Raw genomic sequence first — 25,640 nt, forward strand, 5'->3', positions numbered from 1 at the left:
CACGGTACTCATACCGCTTCTTCTCTAGCTCGAGCGTCGCCGCTGCTGGTTGAACTCCCGAACTACTTCGGCAACCCGTTATAACGGTCGACATGGCGACCGAGGAAATAATCATGCATTTTCTTAAGAAGAGATGAAGATAGCCGAGACACAGTAAGAATGCGTGTATGAGTGTACATTTGTTATTGTGCGCGTGTGGCTTGCAGAATAGCGCGTTTTTGCGTGCATTATCTGTTCGTTTCTGGGTGTGGACTGCACACTGCTGCTAACGGCTAATCTAGCCGCCCGGCTAGCTTTGTGTAGCTTTGGCTTCTGCTATTTTTCGCGTCAACCGTCAGGTTTCGGGTTTAATTGGTGGGTAGTTCGTGCCATGTGCAGTTTTTGGTGTTGTCTTTGTCAGTAATTTGGATTTCAGCCGTGTAATTCGATTGAAATAAATAGCAATTGGGTAAATTAGCCAGTGTAGTTTATCAGCTGAGGTAACGTTAGCTGAATTGAAAGCTGTGTTTACACGGGCCTTCGCGTAAACAGCTATTTACAGTAATCTACGTGATTCTGGATTTGCATCTAATTTTCCCACATGTCATGTTTCCGCTACATTGGTTTGACAGTGATAACAATCGAGTGTTACGGTCCAATTCAGATGTCGCCGTTAACCTAATCGCGGGATCCCGCAAAATTGATATTTCGCCCTATATACTGTGCATTGCGTTCATTAAATGTCACACATTAGAAAATGTGCAACATTGACTGTTTAACTTATTGTCTTCACTTACAATCATTATAAGAAATATAGAATGTATGTATGCAATAAGTGTATTCAGTCTAGATGGAGACAGGAGCCAGTCAGCATTGTGTTAGCTCGATAGCTAAAGGAGATGGACTGTGGAGAACAAGAGTGTAAATCTTTACCAGTTTGGATTATTTTCGTCGGGTAAATAGTGTTAATTTTAACATGTTGCTATCAAACATGTACACATGAGGTTATGCAATGCTTATACATTCAGAATGGCTTGAACTATATGAAGTTGAGTTTATTGACAGACGAGTAATAAGCTGGGGAACGACACATTAGCCAGTTTACGTTAGGCAAAACACCACAGGTAACGTTACCTAGAGTAAAGATTAACTAATAAATACCACCATATTTTTCCACCACAGACAGATGTTTTATTTTACAAGCTTTCCCAAGTGTTCAAATATGCTAATTAGTTATTATTTAATTAAATATATACTAATTGTTATATATTACCATTGGATAAAGCATAGTTCAAAATTATTGTTTCCCTTTGTTTACAGATTTTGAAGAAAGGATTTTGAATAATTGTATCACTCTATAAATCAAAAAATGCTGTCAAAAGCCAGAAAAACAAAACAAAAAATAGTTTTTATAGCCCTTAATCTCCAAAAAGTTTTGCCTGTAGTGTCTTTCCTTGCTGATCAGCTCAGCTTAACTCGATGCTTTTCAGAAATTGAGTAATGCCCCTGCCTCAGTGGGGTTTAAACCATTTATTCTTATAATAAATGTTTCAACTGTACTGTTTTTGTTAGTTTTCTGTTTGTTTGTTTGTTTGGGTAGCAACAGCTACCAGACGTGCTTGATCTACGCCAGTTGGCTCCTGTATTTTACTGTGCAATTGTGTTAATAATGTGCATCATGTGAACCCACCACCAAAGATAGGCTAGATAGTTAGTTTCCTAATTTGCATATTTGTCAGATTAATCCTCAACTGCATCTCTTTTGTTCCAGGTTTCAGGTTTCACACCATGTGATGATCAACCGGGACGTGTGAACTTAAATAAGAACTCCTGTGTTCAGAAGATGTTTTGATTCCAGTGGAATCTATCTTTCTTTTTATTTCATCTATTATTCCCTTTTTGTTAAATGACCCACCCTATCACACATACACCTGCACACACACCCAAGAGAAACCCCCCTACCCTCGTTTACATGTAGAACAACTTTGCTACGATGCCTGTACAAGCTCCACAATGGACAGAGTTTTTACTGTGCCCCATATGCACCCAGACGTTCGAGGAAACGGTGCGTCGGCCCATCAGTTTGGGTTGTGGCCACACCGTTTGCAAGATGTGCCTCAACAAGCTACACCGCAAAGCTTGTCCCTTTGACCAGACGGCCATCAACACTGACATCGAGCAGCTGCCTGTCAACTCTGCCCTGCTACAGCTGGTTGGGGGTCAGGTGAGGAGCAGACTTGCATTACTAGGGCTGTGATGGTGGCAGTTCATTACCACCTAGTGGTAAAGGGCCAACCGTTGTCTGTTTTGGGTTGGGTTCTGTCAGTGTGATCACCATTCTAGGGTTGTGCCAATAGACGATAGTATTGTGTATTGACAAAAGTCAGAGATATCAACGATAGCAGATGTCTCTGTCTATAGTCAAGAAGATATTAGGCTCATTCTCCTATTAATGTAGGCTATTACTAGGGATGGGCGTTTTACGCAAATATCTCATTCGAATATTTATTTATTTAAATTAAGTTTAATGAGACAGCAGCAATTAGGCTATTGTAGAACGTAGCCTACACTTAACTGTGAAACTTTTAAACTGTGTGCAAATCTTTTTTGCTTTTCTTTCTATTGTTTTACATGTTCTTGTTAAGAAATACGGGCATGTAAACATGATCGGGGGAAAGTCGGCTCCTTAGTCTGTTAACAATAAGGCAGAGAAAACGCGCTCTGACGGCACAGACGTTGTCGGGACTCACAATAACGGTGTGCTAAAAGACTAAACATTTTCCACCCGTTTTTAGGCGTGATATGTGATCGGCCCCTTATTCATTCATTAATTATTTTTGCTTGCATACATCTTCCAATATGCCGTGGAGAATCACAGAAAGTGATCAAATTAAGTTTTATTGTGAACTTTTTTTTTTTTTTTTTTTTTGCGAAATTCGAATATAATTTTTATTTATCTAATAATTCGAGCAGAACGAATATTCGAATGTTCGACTATCCGTGCACACCCCTAGCTATTACATTTTACATTTTATTATAATTCGGCGGCCTATTATAATTCTGCTATCAAACTGCCCAGCTTTTTCACTTAAACATTGCATTTCATACATGCTAATGCGCACACACACACACACTGCGTGCGCCAATAAGGATTAGAGCCTGTAGCTGGTGAATGAGTCTCCGTCCACAAACAGATGTACATCGTCCACAAATACAAGGTATTTCATTGCACTTTAACAAGTATAATCCGAAAGGCCTATATCCGTGCAATATTTTAAATGAGCCCTCACTAACTGAGTTTAATGCCAAAGTTATGTTAGAATGCATCTCATTCTGGTTTCTGTGGCAGTGTGTTGGGCTCGTCATGAGGCGCGTGGTCCCGAGCGCTGTTTGACTGATGCATCAGTTCATTGAACTTTATTCTAAATATATGAACTTACCTGTTTTGAATACTTTATATTTAATGTGTTCGTTTATGTCCAATATTAGTGTTAAAGTGAAGGACTTTAAATGAAAGCTACTATTGCTTTTCACCGTTGACTGATATTGCAGAACATTTAATCTGATAACTTCTGTGCGCAGATGCGACAAATTTGTCACAGGATGCGTGATATGACAGTTGCATCTGACTATATATGAACTAGCTGTTTTAGATACAGTGTTTTTATATTTAAAGTTAGTTTATCAGTATGTTTGAACATATATTTTGTCTGTTCTTATCAGTTTAATATCTGATACATCCCCCATCCGCTGGCTACATAATTAAATGGATTTTTGGATCACTCTTGGAACAAACCCACTTTTACAAAATTCCTCCTGCAAAATTAATTCCTTGCAAAAAAAACAAAACTTTATTTCGTTGGATTTATCAAAGAATCCAAAATCGCAAACACATTCAAATGTTCGCAGGACCAGATAAACTATGAATATAGTACGGAAAATACGGTAGTTCTTCCACACTACTTCATCTCCTTATCTGATATATAGCATGCAGAATGCTAGCTCTAAAGACCATTGCCAAAATAACATTGGGTGTTTTTTTGCCTGTACATTGTCCATTGTGTAAAGCACATCTGTGGATTTTCACTTAAAGTATTATTTGTGCAAAGTGCTAAAAAATGTAAACAATGTCATCCGTGAACAAAGAACATAATATGAATAACTCCAAATATCGTTCAAGTTTTAACCATACTTAGCCAGATTTGATTTCATTTCTCCAAAAAGGTTGTATATACTTGGTCTGGATTTGTTGTGTTGGATTTGCTGGGAAAAACAAGCAGTCCTCTCTCTAGTCTTTGGTGTCTTCATATTTTTCCCGATATTCCAAAGCAACTGACAAAAATTTGAAAGCGCGATCTTCCACTCAATTGAGACATTTATGTTTAATGTTGCTTTGCCATGAAAAATTGCCTGGAAAAAAGAAGAGTGAGATGTGAGCGACTGTTTAGGAAGAGGAACGGGTGATTCCATGTCTACCGTAGTGTGATTTCCCATTTGTTTGAAGTCCGGTCACTAAATCGAAAGACAGAATACAAAGATGACATGGCTTAATCCAAATGTACCCTTCAGTCAGCACAAATCCAAATGTTTCTATATTCGCGATATCAAGTTGCTAAACTGTTATTTATTTTGTGAACAAAGCTTTGTACTTAAATAATTATAGCGGTTGCTCACAAGTTATTTATTTCATACCATCACCAGTGGTATCCTGCCACTGTGGTGGTGCGGTTGTTGCACTCACCAGCACAGCCCTAAGCATAACCACAGTTTTCAAATCACTGTGTGCTTCATTTAAGATATCTTTTTCTCTCAGGTGCCCAAACAGCAAACTGTGGTGTTCATTACGTGTCCAGAGGACACCAAGCATTATGATGAGGCACGACAGTGTGTTGAGGAGCTGGCCCTCTACCTCAAACCCCTCAGCAGTGCACGAGGTAACTGACATGTCTGTATATAATTCAACAAAACAAAATCAATTTTAACAAACGAAACCGGAGAGGGGAATCAACAGACACATCAATGATTTTATATTTTAAAAGAAAAAAAAACTTTTATGGTCATTCCTTTATATAATCTAAAAATAAATTGGATGTCTTAAACCAAATGTAAATAAACCACAGTGAGGTCTATATAACTTTTTTTTTTTTTGATCTCAACTGGCATGTTATCAGAGATATAGTAATTTTTTCTCTGTCTAGATTATGAAATGCCTGGTTACATAGTTTTTATCACGCACTTATTTAAGTCTGTCTTATTTAACTCTTTACATTTTGTTTCTCAATGGCAAGCTTAAACGGCATATCAATCATGCTTATTTGTGCATTATTGACTGATATGGTAAATAAAGCATATCAGTTATAACAAATCAAGTTACTTTAACTGTGTAAACGCCGTGTTGACTCGTTTCTCTTTAAGATGCAATGCCGTAATGCCATTATGTCAGTCTTGCGTGCAATTCTCAAAGTGCCCACAAGATATCGTAAATCCTATATTACAAAATCGATATCCGATAATGGAACAATACTTGTATATCGGAAAAAACTGGTAAACTGATTATCCGTTGATCTCTACATAGTTGTGATGTAATGAAAGTTTGTGACAGAATTTTTCTTCCATATTGTGATGCACATCTAAGTGACACAGGTTATCCAAAATGGAGAGAAAAAAAAGGTAGGGATGTGATTTTGTTCTATCCTTCGGTGAATAGGAAGAAAGTGGCGGCGTTTCAGTGGACTAAATGATTGAAGAAATACAACATGTCACCAGAGAGAAGTCTGTGATTTCACTAGAAGATTGGGTCATGCCAATTAAAAAAATAATAAAATTGGCTCACAATCTTTTTTTATATATATTTATTTTAATTACCTTCTTTGATTTAATTGTTCACTGTAATTTTAAATAGATACATTAAAAAATAGGGTGAATTTTCTTCTCATGCCAACTTTAAGCCAGTATGATGGGTATGTGCAAGTGATTGCATATTTTTGGCTTTATCTAGGAGTGGGGTTGAGTAATGCTGCTCAGAGCATGCTGAGCCGCCCCATGCAGAGGAAGCTGGTGACTCTGGTGCACTGTCAGCTGGTGGAAGAGGAAGGACGGGTCAGGGCAATGCGGGCGGCCCGTTCTCTGGGTGAAAGAACTGTTACTGAGCTCATTCTGCAACACCAAAACCCCCAGCAGCTCTCTTCCAACCTATGGGCTGCGGTCAGAGCCAGAGGCTGCCAGTTCCTGGGGCCTGGTAAGATAACACTTAGCCTGTTCACACCAACATGAAAGATCATCGTCTTGCGGAAGTTCTAGTGTCTTATATGTTGGCTTTTTTCATCTACAGCCATGCAGGAGGAGGCACTAAAGCTGGTGCTGTTGGCTTTGGAAGACGGATCTGCTCTTTCCAGGAAGGTTCTGGTCCTCTTTGTGGTCCAGAGACTGGAACCAAGATTTCCTCAGGCCTCCAAAACCAGTATTGGACATGTAGTTCAGCTCCTCTATCGTGCCTCCTGCTTTAAGGTAGGTTCCCTTTATTATGCACTTGATCTCATCTGAGCTTTTCACAGGCATCTTACGAGAGTTTTTTTAATAATAAATGTTTTCTAATTCATATTCAGATCTGTTGGGATTAATTCTTTTAATGTGCAAATTAACTTTTTCATCACCTCAACCGCTTATTCGCAATAACATTATCAGCTGTAGCTCTGAGGTTTGAGTTGAATCTCTTTTCTGTTGTAGGTTACTAAGCGAGATGAGGATTCATCGCTAATGCAGTTGAAAGAGGAATTCCGCACGTATGAGGCACTTCGGCGGGAACACGACTCTCAGATTGTTCAAATCGCAATGGAGGGAGGGCTCCGCATCGCGCCCGATCAGTGGTCTTCTCTGCTGTATGGAGACCAGTCTCATAAGTCTCACATGCAGTCCATCATTGACAAGGTAAAACTGGCATCTGTTTGCGCAGCAGGAGAATTTCATGCACTCTTTCAAATGGCATAAATGGTATTGTGTCTCAGAATAATGGATAAATGGAATACTATTTGTCTTTTTAGCTGCAGACCCCAGCATCGTTTGCTCAGAGTGTGCAGGAGCTGACCATCGCACTGCAGAGGACGGGTGACCCTGCCAATCTCAACCGGCTGAGACCTCACCTCGAGTTACTGGCTAACATCGACCCCAGTCCAGGTTTGCTAAGACAGACAAACCTAAGATGATGACTGAACATATGAGAAACCGAATTAAAGTTTAGTGATATGACGGAATATGTAATGACAGTAAAAACATTTGTGACAGTGCTGACAAAATGACTCGTAATGCACACAGGCTAATTACGAGCTACAGGCAAAACAAGTGAAAAATGACAGCGTTAAATCTTGACATACACATACACACAGAATTACAGTATTAGTCTTGGCAAATATCCATGTAAACAAACGATTCTTAAGTGAACTTTTGGTTCAAATCATCTGATGTGCAACGTTATATTAGATCTATATTTTTACACTAGTGCTCTTGATTGTACTACTTTATTTGCAATGAATACACTGAAGACTATGCAGTGAATTTTACATTTGATTATTTGTTTTTCTTACTTGAGTGATTCTGTTTAGATGTAAAATATTGTAAAATGAATTGTTTATAGAGTCATTACCTTCTGAATCGTAATCAAATTCTGAGGCTAGTGAAGATTCACACCTGTAGTCGCAATAACGAGTGTCGATGATTGGTTAAAACACCCCGTGTGGTGAATTGAGGTATCTTGGAGGGGAAAAAATAGTTGTACATATATTTTTCCATAGATTGGTGTGTGCCGAATTTGGAGGTATTCCCAGAGAATGTATGGTATGGTGAAATTGTTTTGGAACCTTCAGACCTTTTCTCAAAATTGATTTTGCTGTCTCTATCAATATTAAACAGTTGTTGCGCTGTCATTTATTTTTTTCTGATTCCAACAAACGATGCGTTTTTTTTTTTTTACGTTATTTACATTTTGATGTAAATAGCAATAACTAATTTTGAAAATGTGCTCATTGTGAATAGGACTGGGTGATATGTGCACTAAATGCTAAAATGAACTAAATTGCTGTTGTGTTTTAACAGTTTTTATAATATAGACAGAGAGAGTGTATATGTCTTTGTCTATATTATGAAAACTGTAAAAAATAAATATATAGTACAGACCAAAAGTTTGGACACACCTTCTCATTCAAAGAGTTTTCTTTATTTTCATGACTATGAAAATTGTTGAGTCACACTGAAGGCATCAAGGGCTATTTGACCAATAAGGAGAGTAATGGGGTGCTGCGCCAGATGACCTGGCCTCCACAGTCACCGGACCTGAACCCAATCCAGATGGTTTAGGGGTGAGCTGGACCGCAGACAGAAGACAAAAGGACCAACAAGTGCTAAGCATCTCTCAGGGAACTCCTTCAAGACTGTTGGAAGACCATTTCAGGTGACTAGCTCTTGAAGCTCATCAAGAGAATGCCAAGAGTGTGCAAAGCAGTAATCAAAGCAAAAGGTGGCTACTTTGAAGAACCTACAATATGACATATTTTCAGTTGTTTCACCCTCTTTTGTTATGTATATAATTCCACATGTGTTAATTCATAGTTTTGATGCCTTCAGCGTGAATCTACAATTTTCATATTCATGAAAATAAAGAAAACTCTTTGAATGAGGTGTCCAAACTTTTGGTCTATACTATATATATATATATATATATATATATATATATATATATATATATATATATATATATATATATCGAAATGAGTTTTCTCCGTCGGGTGGCTGGGCACTCCCTTAGAGATAGGGTGAGAAGCTCGGTCACTCGGGAGGAGCTCAGAGTAGAGCCGTTGCTCCTCCACATCGAGAGGAGCCAGCTGAGGTGGCTCGGGCATCTATTTCGGATGCCTCCTGGACGCCTTCCCAGGGAGGTGTTCCAGGCACGTCTCACCGAGAGAAGGCCCCGGGGAAGACCTAGGACACGCTGGAGGGACTATGTCTCCCGGCTGGCCTGGGAACGCTTTGGGGTCCTCCCGGAAGAGCTGGAAGAAGTGTCTAGGGAGAGGGAAGTCTGGGCGTCTCTGCTTAGACTGTTGCCACCGTGACCCTGCCCCGGATAAGCGGAAGATGATGGATGGATGGATATATATAAAAGGGCTGTGTATCACCAGCAAAGTCACAATGCGATACGTATCATGATACAGAGGACACGATACAGGGCCGCACTGAATTTTACCTCAGTAGAATTTAGTAAAACATCTTTTTTTGAAACATTTTGTTTTTAAGCCCATTAATATTTTTTATAATTTATTCAAATTTATATTGTAATGTACTCCTATTAATATATGTTAAAAAATCATCTTAACATTGATGGTAGGTTGTCATTGCACAAATTAAGGCACTCTCTACTTTTTACAAATAAAATAAAAAGAAGAGTTCTAAACTAATGCACTGTCTTCTGTATCTTACGCACTCAGTCACTCACACAGATCACGCTTTGTGTGCAATAAGACATTCAGGAACAAACTTTTTAGCACTGCCCCCGCATATTTTTATAAACCATAAATAGCTTAATCGCTCAAGAGCTACTTTATCTTTCTCAACAAGGAGCTGGTAACATCATTGTTTGAAAGCCACAGCTTCACTCTTAATAAAGAAATGCAACAAAACTGAGCTCCTTCACGTGCACAGCCTCTTTCTTTCTCTCTCTATCTCTCATGTAAATAAACACTTGATGAATTACAATGTTCTGAGAATAGACACTAAACTGCAAGCTAACAGGTGTTTTCAGAAAGCAAGCGTGTTTATATTGGAAAGAGAGCGCGTACACAGGGTTGCCAGATTGACAAAGATAAGTAACACACTAAACAGAAATTTCCGTATTGCGCATTGTTTAAGGGATAACATCTCTTTATATAAGGCAACCCTGATTTTGTACCTTTGCCATCATATTAAACCTTGTTTTTGCCCATATATTAAGCTCTATTCATTTAAAAACTTTGCACTTTTCTACTAAATTTTAAACTGTGTTCTTGTATTCAATTTAAGCACTGTCCACTGCTGCGCACATGCAGCTGTATTGATATTAGTATTTAGAGGTCTGCGCGGGACTGTTTTTTAAGTCCCGCTCCCGCCACCTGTTCCCTACATATATATATATATTGCTGCCAACACAGAAGGGGAAAAAATGTTGCAGAGAAAAAATAAATAATGTACAAAAATGGAAGCCTTTTTGTTATTTTTATTCGTATTGTCAAAATACGTGGTATTTTGCTGTCAACACAGTTGAACGTCCTTCAAGGACAGTGCATCTACACTTTGCCGTTCTTTTTGAGGGCCGTATATTTACCACCGGTACATTCTGCCCTGAGGACCATTATGCACATGCTGTGCAAACAGACCCCTCAAATACAATGCATGACGCAGAAAAAACTTGTCCATGTGTGCATAACGGTCCTGAGTACAGGGCAGTCTGTAACCTATACCGGGTGGTCGAATCTTAAGATTAAGATTAAGTAAAGCGAATATATGCTGTTCTGAAAGGACGTCAGGATTGTGATATTGACTGACCGACCACTCCTGTTCAAATTACACCATAGTTACCGACCGCTACCATGTTTTAGTCGGAAATTTAAACCCGCGGCGCAAAATATGTGGTCGGTTCCCGCGGGAATGCAGACCTCTATTTGTATTGTCAAATCTCTGTGACAATACATCGTCGTGTTGATATTTTTGAACACAGCACTATATATATATATTTATATATTTGCTACAGCAAATAGCTCCCCATTATTTATTTGTATTATTTAAATGCAAACATTTTGAAATATATATCGAATAACGTAAACAAATTACAATATCGAGATACATATATTTTTTTCATATATCACCCAGCCCTAATTGTGACTCATTTTGCCAGCACGGGTCACAATTTATGTTTAAATAAAAAAAAAAATAATTCATTAATTTCATGATTTCTACATAATAATTTGGAGAAATTGCTGTTGAAAATTCAGCTTTGCAATCAGAGGATTAAATGACATTTATTGAAAAGTAAAAAGTGAGTGCCGTGATGAACAAGTAAGGTAACCCATACTCCGAATTTGTTCTCTGTATTTTACCCATCCAAGTGAGAGGTGAACACACCCATCGTGAACACTTACCCAGTTGTTAGCAGTGGGCAGCCATTCGCTGTGGTACCCGGGGAGCAATTGGGGGTTCTGGTGCCTTTCTCAAGGGCACCTCAGTCATGGGTATTGAACATGGACAGTTCCCACCTACAGTTCCTGCCAGCACTGAGACTCGAACCCGTGACCTTTGGGTTACAAGTCGGACTCTAACCATTAGGCCACTACTGCCCCTATTTTACAGTAAAATTGTCAAAACATTTTACAGAAGGCGGCAGAGTTTTATGACAATATAACACAATATTAGTGTTTTTACTGTATATAGAATTATATCGAATTCAGCTTTGGTGAGCATGAGACATCTTTCGAAAACATTAAATTTCTTAACTAATAAAACAATAACACTAATATGAAAATGTAGGATATATCTGTGATGTTTTTAGGGTGTCTGATATATACTGTGAAAATAAATACATTTGTATGAAATTACTACTACTGTAAATTTTGGTTTAAGGTCATACCACCCACCCCTAGAGTGTATTCGTAACATCTGTACCTGTTCGGTACATCTTTATTCAGATGCTCCTCCTCCTACCTGGGAGCAGCTGGAGAATGGGCTTGTGGCGGTAAAGACGGTGGTGCATGGACTAGTGGACTTCATCCAGAACCACAGCAAAAAGGGTGCCGACACACAGCAAACTCCACAGCACAGCAAATACAAGACATACATGTGCAGGGACATGAAACAGAAAGGAGGCTGTCCCAGAGGAGCTAGCTGCACCTTCGCCCATTCTCAGGAGGAGCTGGAAAAGTGAGTTCCCTTGGAACATCTTGCATATCTTGTTAGTGTTAAACCAAAAACTTGCTATTCAGAATCTCATTTCCTGTTTGCTTCTGCAGGTACCGTAAAATGAACAAACGCCTTGCTGCACGATTGCCCTGCACCCCTGGCCTGCTGCCTGAGGAGGTGGTCCCGCTGGAGCCTGGGCGAAAGGCCTCTACACTTACCAACGGGGCCCCTCTTTCCCAGCTCATCTCCAGAGGCACAGACCCCTCCACATATGACCTCTTACTCAAGCCCAAGATGGATGCCACTAGCCTGAGTGCTCCTGGGTCACCACCCGACACGTAAGCCTTTGTTTCTCAGTTTGACTTCTAGTTCCCTGCTTTTCTGTTACAACTACAGTATCTGATTTGGTTTGACTGCTAGAGGAACAGCAAGAGTGATGAGTGCTTAAAAGGTTTGGCTTTAACAGACTCATTTCTGCCTCTTGTCTCTCTTAAGTTTGGATAAATCTAGCTTGGCCCTGACTCCCCACCTTGTGCCTCACCCCAGGGCGGAGCACTTACCCATGTCCAAGCAGGTGCCAATCATGACCAGAGGTGCGCCACAGATGTATTCACAACAGCAGCCAGAGCTTTTCTATCCAGAGCCCGGCAGACCTCCTCCCTCAGGATCTCAGTATGATGCTCAGTACCCAACAGGTGATTGGATTTGCTCATATGGATGGTTTCTGGTTATGAAAGTCTTCTGCTCTCAGAGCTCTTTAATGCCATCTAATACTGTGTCCTAACTGGGAGTAAAAGATGAATGCTGGGTATTGCCCACCAACCAATTAAAATGAGCTAGTCTTATTTGTAAACTTGAAGATATAAGTGTGTATACTAAATAATTAACTTCAATATATCAGTTGATGTTTGTCTTAGCTTGGTGTTACTGAATAGCTGTAGATTTTTGTTGAGGGAATTTGTTCTATTTGATTTGTTTTCAGTTTAATTGCAGATTTATTAATTGTATAACAGATAAAACAATAAAATGCTAAAAACTGAAAAGGGAATTCAGGCATCACAGCGTTAAAATGTACATAATGAATAATGGATATTCATTTAGAGATTTGCTTAATTAGTTTTATTGTCATAATGCTAATAATCATTGTTCTTATAGGCAACCCCTACCCATACCAACCTCCACAGTATGTCCCTCCTCGCTATATCCGTAATCCGCCTCCCCCCGGCGAGTCTGCAGTGCAACCTTACCCAGAGCCCTACCAAGGTTACGTCCCAGATCGCCAATATCCAAGCCACCACTCTGGTCCCCCTTTCTCAGCCCACACATATGCACCAGCATCCCATTATAGTCGCAGACATGGACACTATCCCGTACCCCCACCTCAGTTTGCCCCACCCAGAGACGACTTGGTCAGGATGAGCCCGGTTCCTCTGGATGTTCCACCAGCCGCTATGCCTCCACCTCCAGCAGGGGCTGCAGGTTCTCTGTACCACCACCAGGAAGCATCATCCAGAGACCGATACCCACCGGAGGGGTACTATGCTCCTGGACCGCACCCCAGCCATATGAGGTCCCACATAGGAGTGAGTTCTGTCCTTCTTGAGGTTTTTGCATGCTACACAGTAGTTCCCCTTGCTTGATATGCATGCCTATATTTAATGTTTTTGTTTTATTTAATGAACATGATTTTAATATTCTTGTTCTTAATAGCTTTTATTTTAGCTTCAAAGAAAACAATATAGTAACGTATTATTATATGATGTATGGATGTGTTTGAGCGCTCAGGTGCTTTGAATAATGTTAGCAGATTTACATTTTAATTCTAGTGATGGATTAGTGAATGCTGACATTAACATCTAATGAAATTACTAGGATTGATAAATGCTTTAAAATCAGGCTGCAACAACAATAATGAAAATAAGACAACGAATGTCATAATCGATTAGTCGTGTCTACCCACTGTGCATAAAAAACTTCTACCAGTCACGCCAAAGGACAGCAGTGAATAACGCATTTCTATGGACGAATGCATCTTAAAATAGTGGATGAATCCGAATGAGCTGCTGCGGGAAAGATGAATGATCCAAGCTGCCCGAAACATGACTGCTATATTTTAAACAAGCTAATGCATTGTTTTAATGTTTAATACTGCTTGTCCTGTCAGGCGCTTTGACCGATGCATGTGCTGTTCAATGTTTGAGATATGTTACCTCAGTGCATAAACTGCATTTTATGGTAAACTCCTCTTCTTTAAATGTTACATATTCAGGTGAATGTTTCTATTTGGCATGAAAGTTAAACTTCAGACTTCACTGAACGAGCGCCGATGCGTGCACACGCAGAACACAGTAAAGATAGAGAACATAAATATTCAGTGAATAATGTAAATTTAGCGTAAATTTGTTATTGAATGTTACATTTAGAAGAAAAAAAAAACATTTCCTACATTTACAGAATAAAGAAATGACTGTAACCGGTAGGGATGCACGATAAATGCTGTGCAAAATATGATTGTGGTTCGGCGCAGCAGTAAACAATGGATTTGTGTAGTAAATGGTGCTCCTAGTGGAATCACACATCTAGAGATTTGTGTAAATCTGTGCAAGATGCACATTAAATATCGGGTGATATTTATTGAGCATACCGAGTAACAGGTTACTGTGTTCAGAGGTAATGTGTGTGTGTTCCAGCAGAACATTTCTCTTATCTGTTAACACTGAATTTGTGTTTTTCTTTGCAGTCTTCATTATTATTTCCATTTTTAATATAGGGAATTCAACTGTATATTTAAACATAATGTATAGCATGGAGATATAGTCACCATACAATATGTTTACATAGCATTCAGTTACTTCGGTTACTTTTATTTGAAGGACAGCATTGGGCAGGATGTGGAATAGTGTGTTTTGTAAAAAAATAAATAAAAAAAAGGCTTTTTACACAATTTAATCAAGAAAAAAAAATCTGCCATTTAATCGATTATCAAAATAATCTATACAGCAGCCCTACTTTAGAATTATTTTCCATTGTTAGTTAATTTTTACTAATGTTAACATATTGAAACATGCTGTAAATTTAGACCATTTTACTTTGTAGCTCAACCAGTTCAAGTCAGTTAATCAGTTTAAATCTCCCAATCTGATTAATATGTTCTCCCCCAGCAGGACCCGTACAGCCGCTCTCAGCCCAGTCTGGATGACTTGCATCGCAGACGCAAAGAGCTGCTTGTCCAGCTAGAGGAGAGAAAAGTCATCTCTCCTCCCCCCTTCGCTGCATCTCCGACTCTCCCCACACACCCGTTCCCCAACGACTACCCTCGGGAGGTGAGTCCTGAACAACATCCTGCTGTCCTTCATGGATCATGAATATAGTGCTTAACATTGCTCTTTTCCATTTTTGAATTCTGAATGACTGCATGCAGTATTTGGAGGATGGCTCTAAACCCTTTGGAAGTCGAGAGCCGGACTACACTGGGCAGTATTCCCCCTGGTCATGTGACACCATAGGATCATACATTGGCTCCAAGGATGCTAAACCAAAAGATGTCAGTAGTGCTGTGGAGATGATGGCAAGTGATCTACCTCATGCTTTGTGTTTCCATTCATCAAATAAGACTATCAATAATAGGGGTTTTATTTGTTGTTTCCTTCCTTTACTGTCCTACAACAGAATGCAGAGGGGAAAGTTCTCCGTGAACCACCACTGGACACCCAGCGGCGCTCTACAGAAGCCAAAGACGACGATCCCATCATTCCCTTTGGTCCTCTGCCCACAGTGTCTCCTTTTGGGGCCATTTCACGTACCTCTAAAACGGGTTACCAGACCACTGGGCCTGTACAGGCCATAGCATCCTCACAGGCCTCGGGCTCCAAACACATGACCACGACAGGTGACTGGACATCTTTATAATACCTAATACTTAGTCGTACATAGGGATAGGAGCTTGCCTGAAAGGGTCCATTAACAATTCTTAGTACCTTTAGTACTTTTGTGATTTGTTTTAAGTGATTCATTTAACAATCTCCTCACAATTTGTTGATGAAATTCTATTTGAGTATTTGAGTATAGCCTGACTCGGTAAAAGCATAGACAATAAAAGAAATGGACACAGCGACCCAATTGGATCTATGGGCTTTTCCCTTGACTTCATGCCTCCACGTCCCCCCGATAGCCTCATAGACAGTAAAAGATTGCCTGCGAGCTTCTCCTGTCCAAACGGTAATTTCTCTACTGTGCGACAGAGAGTCGCAGGTTATGATGCAATCGTTAGGCTATTTTTACAAAAACTGCTTCTACACGGCCACAACATAAGATACAAGGTAATGGGGCCTTTTATACATTTTCGTGTTTCTTTAGAAATAATGAATGGACAAATGGAATCTTTAAACGCCTCAGATGTAGAGTTATTTGCTGTCAAAGTGACGCCAAAATGAATGGGAGTCAATGGAATGCTAACAGCAGGTGGGGGTCCACTAGCCAATGGCGGCGCCCAGGGGTGCTTCAATAAAATATGAAACCCTGCCCCCCTGGGTAAAAGTGCAAAAGCCAAACCAGGGATATTATCCTTAACCAAAAGCCATAAATAAAACTACAACCATATTTTATCTGCCAAAGGCAATGGTTCTCATAAGTTGAAGTAAACTAAATGACTGAAATAACTAAAACTAAATGAAGTCAAACTAATAAACAAAAACTCATGAATACTGGAATGACTGAAATTAATAAATAAAAAATTATGAATATTAAATAAACATCTTAAAACTAATTCTAAAACTTTAGCTTTTTAATTGGACATTCAAATAAAATCTAATTCAAAACATTAACAAAAAGTATAATAGTGTACTATAATGCTAACATAACGCTTGTTCAAGCACTGTCAACAGAAAAAGAGCACAATATATTTAAACAAAGATAAAAATAAAAGGTAATTTGTGTGATAATGACCCAAGCAGTCACAAGGAGAATAAATAGCAAAGTTGGGGTCCAAAGGGCTGTTTATTTTGAGCAGGTATGCAAAATGTGCAAATAAATAGGTATAAGAGCTTAAAACAAAGATTGTAATAAAACAGCCTAAAACTAGAACTGCAATTACTAAGAACAGTACCAACTCCCCTCTACAACATCTAGGCTGGAGTTTCACATGCTACACAGTACTACAATCTTGTCCAAGCTCTTTATCCGTCCACCCCCAACTTCTAGTGGCGGCCATCTTAAATCTCTTCTATTCCCGCTCTCCCCTAATTAAAAAAATAAATAAAAATACTATTGCCTTTTATACTCTTATTATATGCATCATTTAGAAACAACAGTTTAAATAAATACAATTAATAAAATGAAAAAGAGAAAAAAAAAAAAAAAAACTTTGCACCACCATCAACAGGGAAAACCATGATGGTAGACAATTTCAAGGTCTCTCCATAACACACATTTTTATACAAAAAATACTTATCATTTCCCAACCCTATCTGTAAAGCAGGAGTGTTATGCCAGTCTTCAAGAATGATCAGTAGAGATCATGATTTAATTCAGGTTCACTTAAAGAGTTTTTGAAGATTTAATTAAATTGTGCGCTATTGGTTTAAGGTGCAGTCATATTTACATGTGTTCTGCAAATGTCATGGGCAAAATCTAGTTACTTCAGAAGAAATCCATTTGTTTAGGCCAAAAGCCAAAGATTGTCACACGTAGAATCTGAAATGCAAAAATCAAAATTTTGCCCACAGAATTTTGCAGATATTTCACTACTATAACCGTACTTGTAGACTTTCATTGTTCAAAAGTTATGGAAACATCATTTTCTCCTCCAGCAGACTATCCATATGGAAACCACAGTGGATGGGGAGGAGCGTCGTACCCTCAGCACCAGAGCATCAACTCTCAGGGACACTTCAGCGAGCGGTACTGAACTTTGCCTTTTACATTTGCAGAGAAGAACAAGAAAAGATGCATCATGGCAATACTAGATATTTTCAATAATAATATAATTTAATTAAAATACCCCATAATAGTTTATTTTATTTATTTTATCGTTTAATTTTTGAGAAAACAAAACTTTTTGTTGTTTCTGTGTTTCTGCCAGTCTGCCAGTGTCTGCCCATGAACGCGAGCAGCTCAAGATTGAGCTCCAGCAAGTCAACCAGCAGATCAGTCAGCAGACCCGCAGCATGGAGGTGTGTATGAAATCTCCATCCAAATTCATGACTCACAACGTACAGCCTTATATTCATTAAGGGTTTAATGATTCATTCATTTTCTCGATGCATCGATTACAAACCCTGTCGATTCATATGCATCATTCTTGAAACATGATTTTTGAATCGTGAATCGCCGATATTGGACCGTAATCGATTCGAAATGCTAAGAATCGAATGAATCGCGATTTCTATAGCGATTCAATACTTTCAAAATGTATAAACATTAAATTACTACACGCACAAATTAATGGAGACCTTGAAGAGTGTTCATGAATCGTGCCTCTTATCTGTCCTTCACGCCCTCCACTGTTTACCGACTGTCAGATTGCGCTCGCGCTCCGTTCGTCTCTGACGCAGCTGACGTGTGATCTATAGGACTCGTGGCCAGTAATGCTAACGTGAAGCAGTTTTACTTTTCTGTCAATGGCTCTCTGCATCTTACCGACGGAGTTACCGGAGCTGTCGACAGCTGTATTTATTGCATGGAAGGAGCAGAAATGTAAGTGTCTAAATCATACGCACAGATCCATTGAATGAAAAATGTTTTTAAACAATACGGATGAACCGAATATACGAAGGAAACTTTTAAAATGAACCACAGCATTAACAACGACCTTGAAATAAGAGCGCGAGATTTATCTGATAATCAGATGCATGAAAGTAGCGCTTGTTTCATTAGCAAACAGACATCTGGCACGTTTTCTCTCAGAATCATTCGCTGACATTTTCACACTGAAAGAGAAGCGATCTCGCTCTCATAGACGTGCCAGGCTATATCTGCAGCTAAACTGAATAAAAGCAGAATGAACTGATGAAACTAAAAAAAAAAACCACAAACAATTTATGAATGATGCAGTGCTAATTGACATTTATTACAGTACAGAAACTATAAAGTATATTTTCTACCTTATTCTGTGCAGAAAATTTAAATAATTGCTAAGTAAATGTAGCCTAGTATATAAAACAATCATAAAATTGCCATTAGGAAAAAAATATCGATTACAAATGATTGATTATTGTCCAGCAGTGTATTTGATTCATTACAGCTAATTAAAAGTAATTAAAAAAGAAGATAATTCCTTGTAAAAAAAATAATAATAATAATTATTATTATTATTATTATTATATAGGCTACATACATAAAATGATTGTATTTGACATTTCTTTCACTTCTGAAATTATGGCTACGCCCCTGGTGTGACAAAATGTTAGCTTATACATAATACTCTTTAAGCTCTTAACCCTAACTTGGCTTACATACATTTTTACATATGCCTTGTCGCATCATTAAACTAGCATTTAACAATGGACACAAGTTTTTTTTTTTTTTTTTTTTTACCTATGGTACTCTAACCATAAATGCTACTGTAATTTGCCCCCTGACTATGCACTTAAAGATTGCAGAATCGAATCGTTATAATCGAATCGAATCGAATTTAATTGTGAATTGAATTGAATTGAATTGTTCTAAATTTGCAAAAATCGTTCTTGAATCGAATCGAAAACCTATGAATCGTAATCGAATCGAATCGCTGCCTTGCCAAAGATTCACAGCCCTAATATTCATGTATTCTTATTCATATAGTCTTATACTATAGTAGTATTAACAAACCTCTCGCGTGCACACACAGGTGTGTGCGCTGGCATCTCAGCCTGTGGCTGGAGTGAAGTGGTCTTCAGGTGATGCTGTGTCTAGTGAGCAGCTCAGCCTGGAGCTTGATCACGTAGAGCTGGAGATCAAAAAGAGAACCCGTGAAATCGCCATGGTGAGTCAAACTGTCACCAATAGCCATTTATTTTCTGTGTGAGGATATTTTTCTGTACAAGTGTTCACACATTCTCATATGACTAATTGAACATGTTCCTATGGTTGAAGGAGAACCAGGTGGCCCATGAATACAAGCTGAAGGCCGCTGAGAATGGGCAGAGTGACCATAAAGCCCAGCTGGAAGAACTTTCTCTAGCATTGGGGTAAGTGGGGAAAGTGCACAACACGGATTTGCATTTTATTAAGCTACTTTTCCATAGTTGTTCTCTATAAACATGCACTAGTCCAGGGGTGTCCAAACCTGCTCCTGGAGGGCCACTGTTCTGCTGACTTTAGTTCCAACCCTGGTTAAACACACCTGAACCAGCCTTCCTAGGCCTTCAGACTGACTAGAAACAGAGAGTGCATTGATCAGGGAGTCGGCCAATTTAAGGGCTCTCATTCATGAAATCCTTCCAGTTAACTGGAATGTATACTCCATGAAAAATCCTACAATGCACTGCAAAAACTATGGCGCAGAAATACTTACTATGCTCCCTTACCAGAAATGACATCACAGGAAACACAAAACACACACGCCAACTCAAATATAATGAGATAGAAGGTTCGAAAAGACAGAAAAAAAATGCCAGTTAAATTATTTATTTTATTATTTCACTCCCCTCTCACATTTTTATAAGCAAAAGTTCTACAGGTCTACATAAACGCAGACTCTGAAAGTAAAATAAACTTAAGTACATTCATGTAAACTTAAATGTCAATTGAATTCTTAAGAGCTGTTGATTAATTCACTTTTAGTTAGCTAAATTATCTGAATAAAAACTAAATAAAAAAATAGTTCAATTTAGTTTCACTGAACTGAAGCCTGATTTTAATTAAATTTATCTCCCAAATAGTCTTTCTAATAATGGTTAATATTCGTTATTAGTCTGTATACTTAAAATAACATTTACATTTTAAAGTTAATTACAAGTAAACTTATAATGTAGTAATTATGTAAACCTAAAATGTTTCTCAAAATTGAGAACATTTGATGAAGTAATCAAAATGCAGCCCTAGATTGAGCCTAGATCTCTGTTCTACATCTGTTCACTATTACACTGTGACTACCATCAGCAAAGACCTAAAACAGTTTTCATGGTGCTCTGTTTGAATAATGTTTCCACCAAATACACTCCTGTCTCTGAATGTTCTCGTTTCTCTCCATCAGTGAGGTGTCTAATGGATCCAGTGGCATGAAGCCAGCCAGTAGTATGGGTGGATCTATGCTCTCGCTCACCAATAAGACATCTTCTCTGACCCTCTGCTCCGCTGATCAAGTATCGAGTAGCCCAGACCTTCAGAAGAATGGTGTTGTTCACTCTTGCTCTTAAGAGTACACACACACACACACACACACACACCCACACAGAGAGACAACCTCTCCAGAGGTCAATATTCCTTCTCAGAGGGCTTTGAAATTAATCTCTTGACTAATTCAAACCAGTTTCAAGAGACACAAGATGTGTTTTTAATATTCAGACTGATCTGATATGAGGAACACACACACACACAGACCTGCATGCTGCTACATGTATGCACCGACACAAACTTCTGTTTTATTTAGAAAAATGAGCAGTATCTGCCGTGATATAAATTTTCTTTCTTTTTGTTCTGTGAATGAGCTTTTTGTTTTAATGACTTCTCATCGCCTGGAAACCAGGGCATCTGAATAATGCTTACTTTGTTGTTTTCCCTCTATATCAAGAAAGAACAGTCAACCCAAAGCTAGCATAGACAAGATATCGCAAACCGATGGAATCAAAACGAGAATCGAACGCATTATTTCTAGCATCGGGGCTAGTTGCTAATTGAAATATTCAACTCCCTGGATCTCTGCGGCCTTGAATATGATCTGACTCACCAGGTATAAAGTAGCATGGAGAACCTTTTATGAATCCATTTTTATGGACTGTTAACACAGGTCTCCCCACATGACACACGATGGTGGCAGTGTATCGCTGTGAAGCATTTCGATTGGGCTCTGGATGACACAAGGGGAAGATCTATATATATAATCAGTCAAGTTTTGTTTAATTTCTGGTTTGGCTCTATAACTGTTAAGGAATTTGTAAATGTGTGGTGACACCTGCATTCTGTTTTATAGAATGCAAACGATGTCTTGAAAAATGAGCACTTTTTTCCATGTTTTCCATGAGTGTGTGTTTTTAGTAGAAGAGGTGCAACACTTCTTCCCCTTGTGTTCTTCAGAGCTCTGTGGTCGGGATGAGTTTTGTTTCTCCCAGCGCCACAGTCATTTCGTAAGATTACAGCCTATTAGGAAATAATTTCATCAGTTTTCCCTAACTTCTGTGAAGTTGCATATTTGTCTCTCCTGGTCGAGTTTGCATATTCGAGTCTCGCCACTAAACCGCTGCGTAGAAGTACACCAGGCAAGTAGTTTGGACAACGCCAGGCCCCAGAGCGCTAAAAGAACACATTACAGATTTGACTGGGGAAAAAAAAAAAAATCCAGACAGATGTTCATTATAGATGAGCTATTTAATGTCTTGGGTGTCTTCTTTATAAACTCGAAATTAGTTTGGAACCAATTCTTCAGAGATGATTATGAATTTCTGCAGAAACGCGACTCACGAATCAAGGCCTGTTGAGTTTATCCTCCATCAGCCTACTATGACTTAAGTGTTTTTACACAACATACTCGATGCCCCATAAATGAAGAGAACAAGATTATTTGAAGTCTGAAGTCTTCCTATAGTGATGACATTCTTCACGTGTGACATTTTGTTCTAGTCTCTTGAGACCAACTATGATATACAGCTCCAATTTTGGGTGCAACCTCAGTCTTAACGTGTAATCTTTTGTTGTTTTTGTGTTATAGCCGTGGTGATATAGGTGATTTCTCTTATTACAATGACTTGTAGTCACGGTCATTATCTGATGTTCTTGCTTGTCAAAGAGTGAACGCAGCCTTTTCGAGATGTCGCTGAGATTGAAAACAAGCTGTGCCGACACGCAGAGATGACGTCAACCTTACTATCATGATGTCCATCACACTCCTCCTCCTCCACATGGAAATTGAATTCTCGTAGTGTTTTTATTTCATGCTGTTGATGAAGATCTCGTGAAGGAGTTAAGGCTTTGCCTAATATGTGATGTGCTGCGTAGCTCATGATTTTGCTGAGCTTCTCGCTTACCTTCTGGTGAATCTGGCCTCTTCCTGGATTCAGAGCTTCTCATATTCTCACGTTGTTTAAGACTGCTTTGTAGCCCAAGAATTAAAGTGAAATTCATAAAATCATGTCCAGGTCAGCAAGGAATATAAAGGAAAAAAATCTATAGCACCAAAATCTTTCTGCCCCAAATGTTCATGAATGCCTATCTCATTATCATAACTTCAATATATTATATTGTATGCTTTACACAAAAAAGTGACACATTTTTAGTTAAATCTGTATAAATAATATATACCAACTGCTAGACTTTTTTTGTATTCATTTACACAGACAAAAAAGGAACATTTTTCAAGAAAAGTCAATGCAATTTAAATACTACTATGACATTTTTATGGAAATTCCATTATTTCCTCCCAAAATAATTATATGACCTGGGCATGATGTTTCTAGATATTTCTCAGTTCTATGCCACCTCGCCCATCCAATTAGCAATTATGCTCAATGATCAAGTATCAAAATTAGTTCAACATATTTCTTAGTTGAGGAGCGTCACACCAGGAGGCTATAATGTGCTCAGTGAATTCCCTTTTATATTCAAACGGGAAAAGAAAACGATTGCAGACTGGTTTAAATTGAGCAGGATACGTTTAAATCCAGCGGCTTATCTTGACGTCTCATCGATCGAGGCACGTGAACGTGGCTAAGCATAAGGCTTTTTATATGATTTCTGTTGGGAGTCTGAAAAAGATTTATCATGAGTTAACATACTCCGCCACCATCGCTAACATCAGATTATTTTGCTCTTGTTAGGCGCAAGGGCTAGCATGACGAGCGTTCTGTTTTGCAATGCTAATCGGTGCTTGAACAGGCAAACGTTTAGCCAGCGCTCGGTGTGCTGAGGTTTTTTTTTTTTGGCTTTCACACAGTGCTCAAAGCTGTACTAATGTAAGCATTCTTAAGGGATGCTGCTTTTATTTGAATCTTTGGGTTGTATGGGAATGTGCTTGTATTTAATATTTGGCATTTGCTTGGGTGCAGTAGAACTTTTTTTTTTCTGTAATGATCAGTGATCTCACTGAGCTAATTACTTCTGCGTGGATATTTTTCGTTTGTTTTACAAATTAGTGTCAGCCATCCACACATAGCGACTTATGGGAAACAACTCAGTAAGGCTCATTTACAGTTTTGTGCACGAGGTTATTTTTCCTCGAGTGAGAAATTGCAGAATAATGTGATTTTCTCTGTTTCTAATGGATGATATTCATAGCTCTGAATGGATTGTGTCTGTTTTGAGCAGACCTGTTGAATTCATTTAAATGAAATGCAAATTAACTCATTTTGAACGTCATTAACTTTTTTTTTTTTTTTATTCCTAACTTTTTGGGAAATGTAATAGCTTTTTTATGATTACTTCCAAGTTGTCTTGTAAAATCTCTTAAATTAAGGTACAGGCTCAATTTCAACAAGGAAAGGTTTTATATATAAATATATATTATACTCCATTAAGGAATGTTTAGAACCATCTTACTCCAATGTGGATGTAGCCATTATTACGCCATTTTATGACTTTGTAAAAGAATTCACTGTGTGAAAATTGGTTTGCATTTTTGTATAATACAATCTGCTTTTTTTGTTTGTTTAAAATGAGAGAGGAAGGTGAAACGGAATGTTAGAGGGCAAGATTAATAAAAAAAATTCTAATTTAACAGAAACCTGTGATATTGAAAAGAAAATGTAACTTGTGTAAACAATGATTCGAAATGAGACGGATGGAATAAACAATATTGGTAACACTGCTTTAAAGATGTGTGTTTTAAGATTTATTTCAGTCCCAACAGTGCGGTTTCTGAGAACCTCAAATCCAGAGCATTACATGAGTGTGTGAGATATAAACGTTGCTAAAGAACAGCACCAACAATTTGACACATTTCGGCATAATAGACAAATCAGTATGGGAAACGAGAACATGACATAACTGATAGAACCTTTCAGTGTCAACTTGATTGTTTACCTGTGGTTTTGTTACTAGTGTACTTGTCCCTTGTCCTTAGTGTTTAAGGACAAGAAGTGCTCTGACTAGCAGTTAATATATACACAAAACTTTGTCCCTTTGCTCTCCCTACTAATTGATAGTTTTCATGTGATGTCACCCACCATCATGTGAGGAACACCCACCTGGGGGGCAGAGTGACTGCCAGTTATTTTTACGCAGTTTGCATTTATTAATGTGGTAAAATGCAAATATATGTGAAATACAGGAAACACCTTATTATGTATATTTTGTACAGGCAAGCATATGAACCCAGAACCTCATCTGCTTGCCTTTGTAAACTATGCATCATTAATATAGTGATTACTAAATTTGATCTTTTAAAATAACTGTTTTTAATATATTTATATTATATTAAAACATAGGCAGTTTAAGTGTTTTTATAATGTTCGTCCCACTGTTTAATGATTGAAATATTGCAGCGGGTGCTTATTATGGATTGCAAATGGACAAAACTTGCATTTTGTTCTCGTTCATTTGTTATATTCTTTTGAGAGGTGACCTAAATATTTGCGGCTGTGAAATGGATGGGAAATTTATAGATTTGTGCTGCAGTTCTA

General features: G+C 38.4%; 1 protein-coding gene across 6 annotated transcripts; it reads left to right on the forward strand.

Annotated features, from left to right (window-relative positions):
* Positions 1 to 24,833, forward strand: LOC113038307 (roquin-1-like). Of its 6 annotated transcripts, none has more exons than XM_026195655.1 (19): positions 1 to 153; positions 1,751 to 2,203; positions 4,793 to 4,913; positions 5,978 to 6,217; positions 6,311 to 6,486; positions 6,706 to 6,906; positions 7,020 to 7,152; positions 11,682 to 11,913; positions 12,003 to 12,230; positions 12,388 to 12,587; positions 13,048 to 13,475; positions 15,054 to 15,215; positions 15,314 to 15,460; positions 15,562 to 15,781; positions 17,703 to 17,790; positions 17,972 to 18,062; positions 19,718 to 19,852; positions 19,963 to 20,057; positions 21,065 to 24,833. In XM_026195655.1, the coding sequence occupies exons 2-19, from the start codon at positions 1,973 to 1,975 to the stop codon at positions 21,225 to 21,227; spliced, it is 3,291 nt and encodes a 1,096-aa protein (XP_026051440.1). In that variant the 5' UTR covers positions 1 to 153; positions 1,751 to 1,972; the 3' UTR covers positions 21,228 to 24,833. The 6 variants fall into 6 exon arrangements, with proteins under 6 accessions (XP_026051440.1, XP_026051442.1, XP_026051419.1 ...); XM_026195657.1 differs by having other exon boundaries at positions 12,439 to 12,587; positions 17,700 to 17,790; XM_026195634.1 differs by having other exon boundaries at positions 2 to 165; positions 17,700 to 17,790.
* The last annotated feature ends 807 nt before the right edge of the window (positions 24,834 to 25,640 follow it).

This window comes from Carassius auratus, chromosome 2 (assembly GCF_003368295.1).
Source record: "Carassius auratus strain Wakin chromosome 2, ASM336829v1, whole genome shotgun sequence".
Taxonomy (NCBI): Eukaryota; Metazoa; Chordata; class Actinopteri; order Cypriniformes; family Cyprinidae; genus Carassius; species Carassius auratus.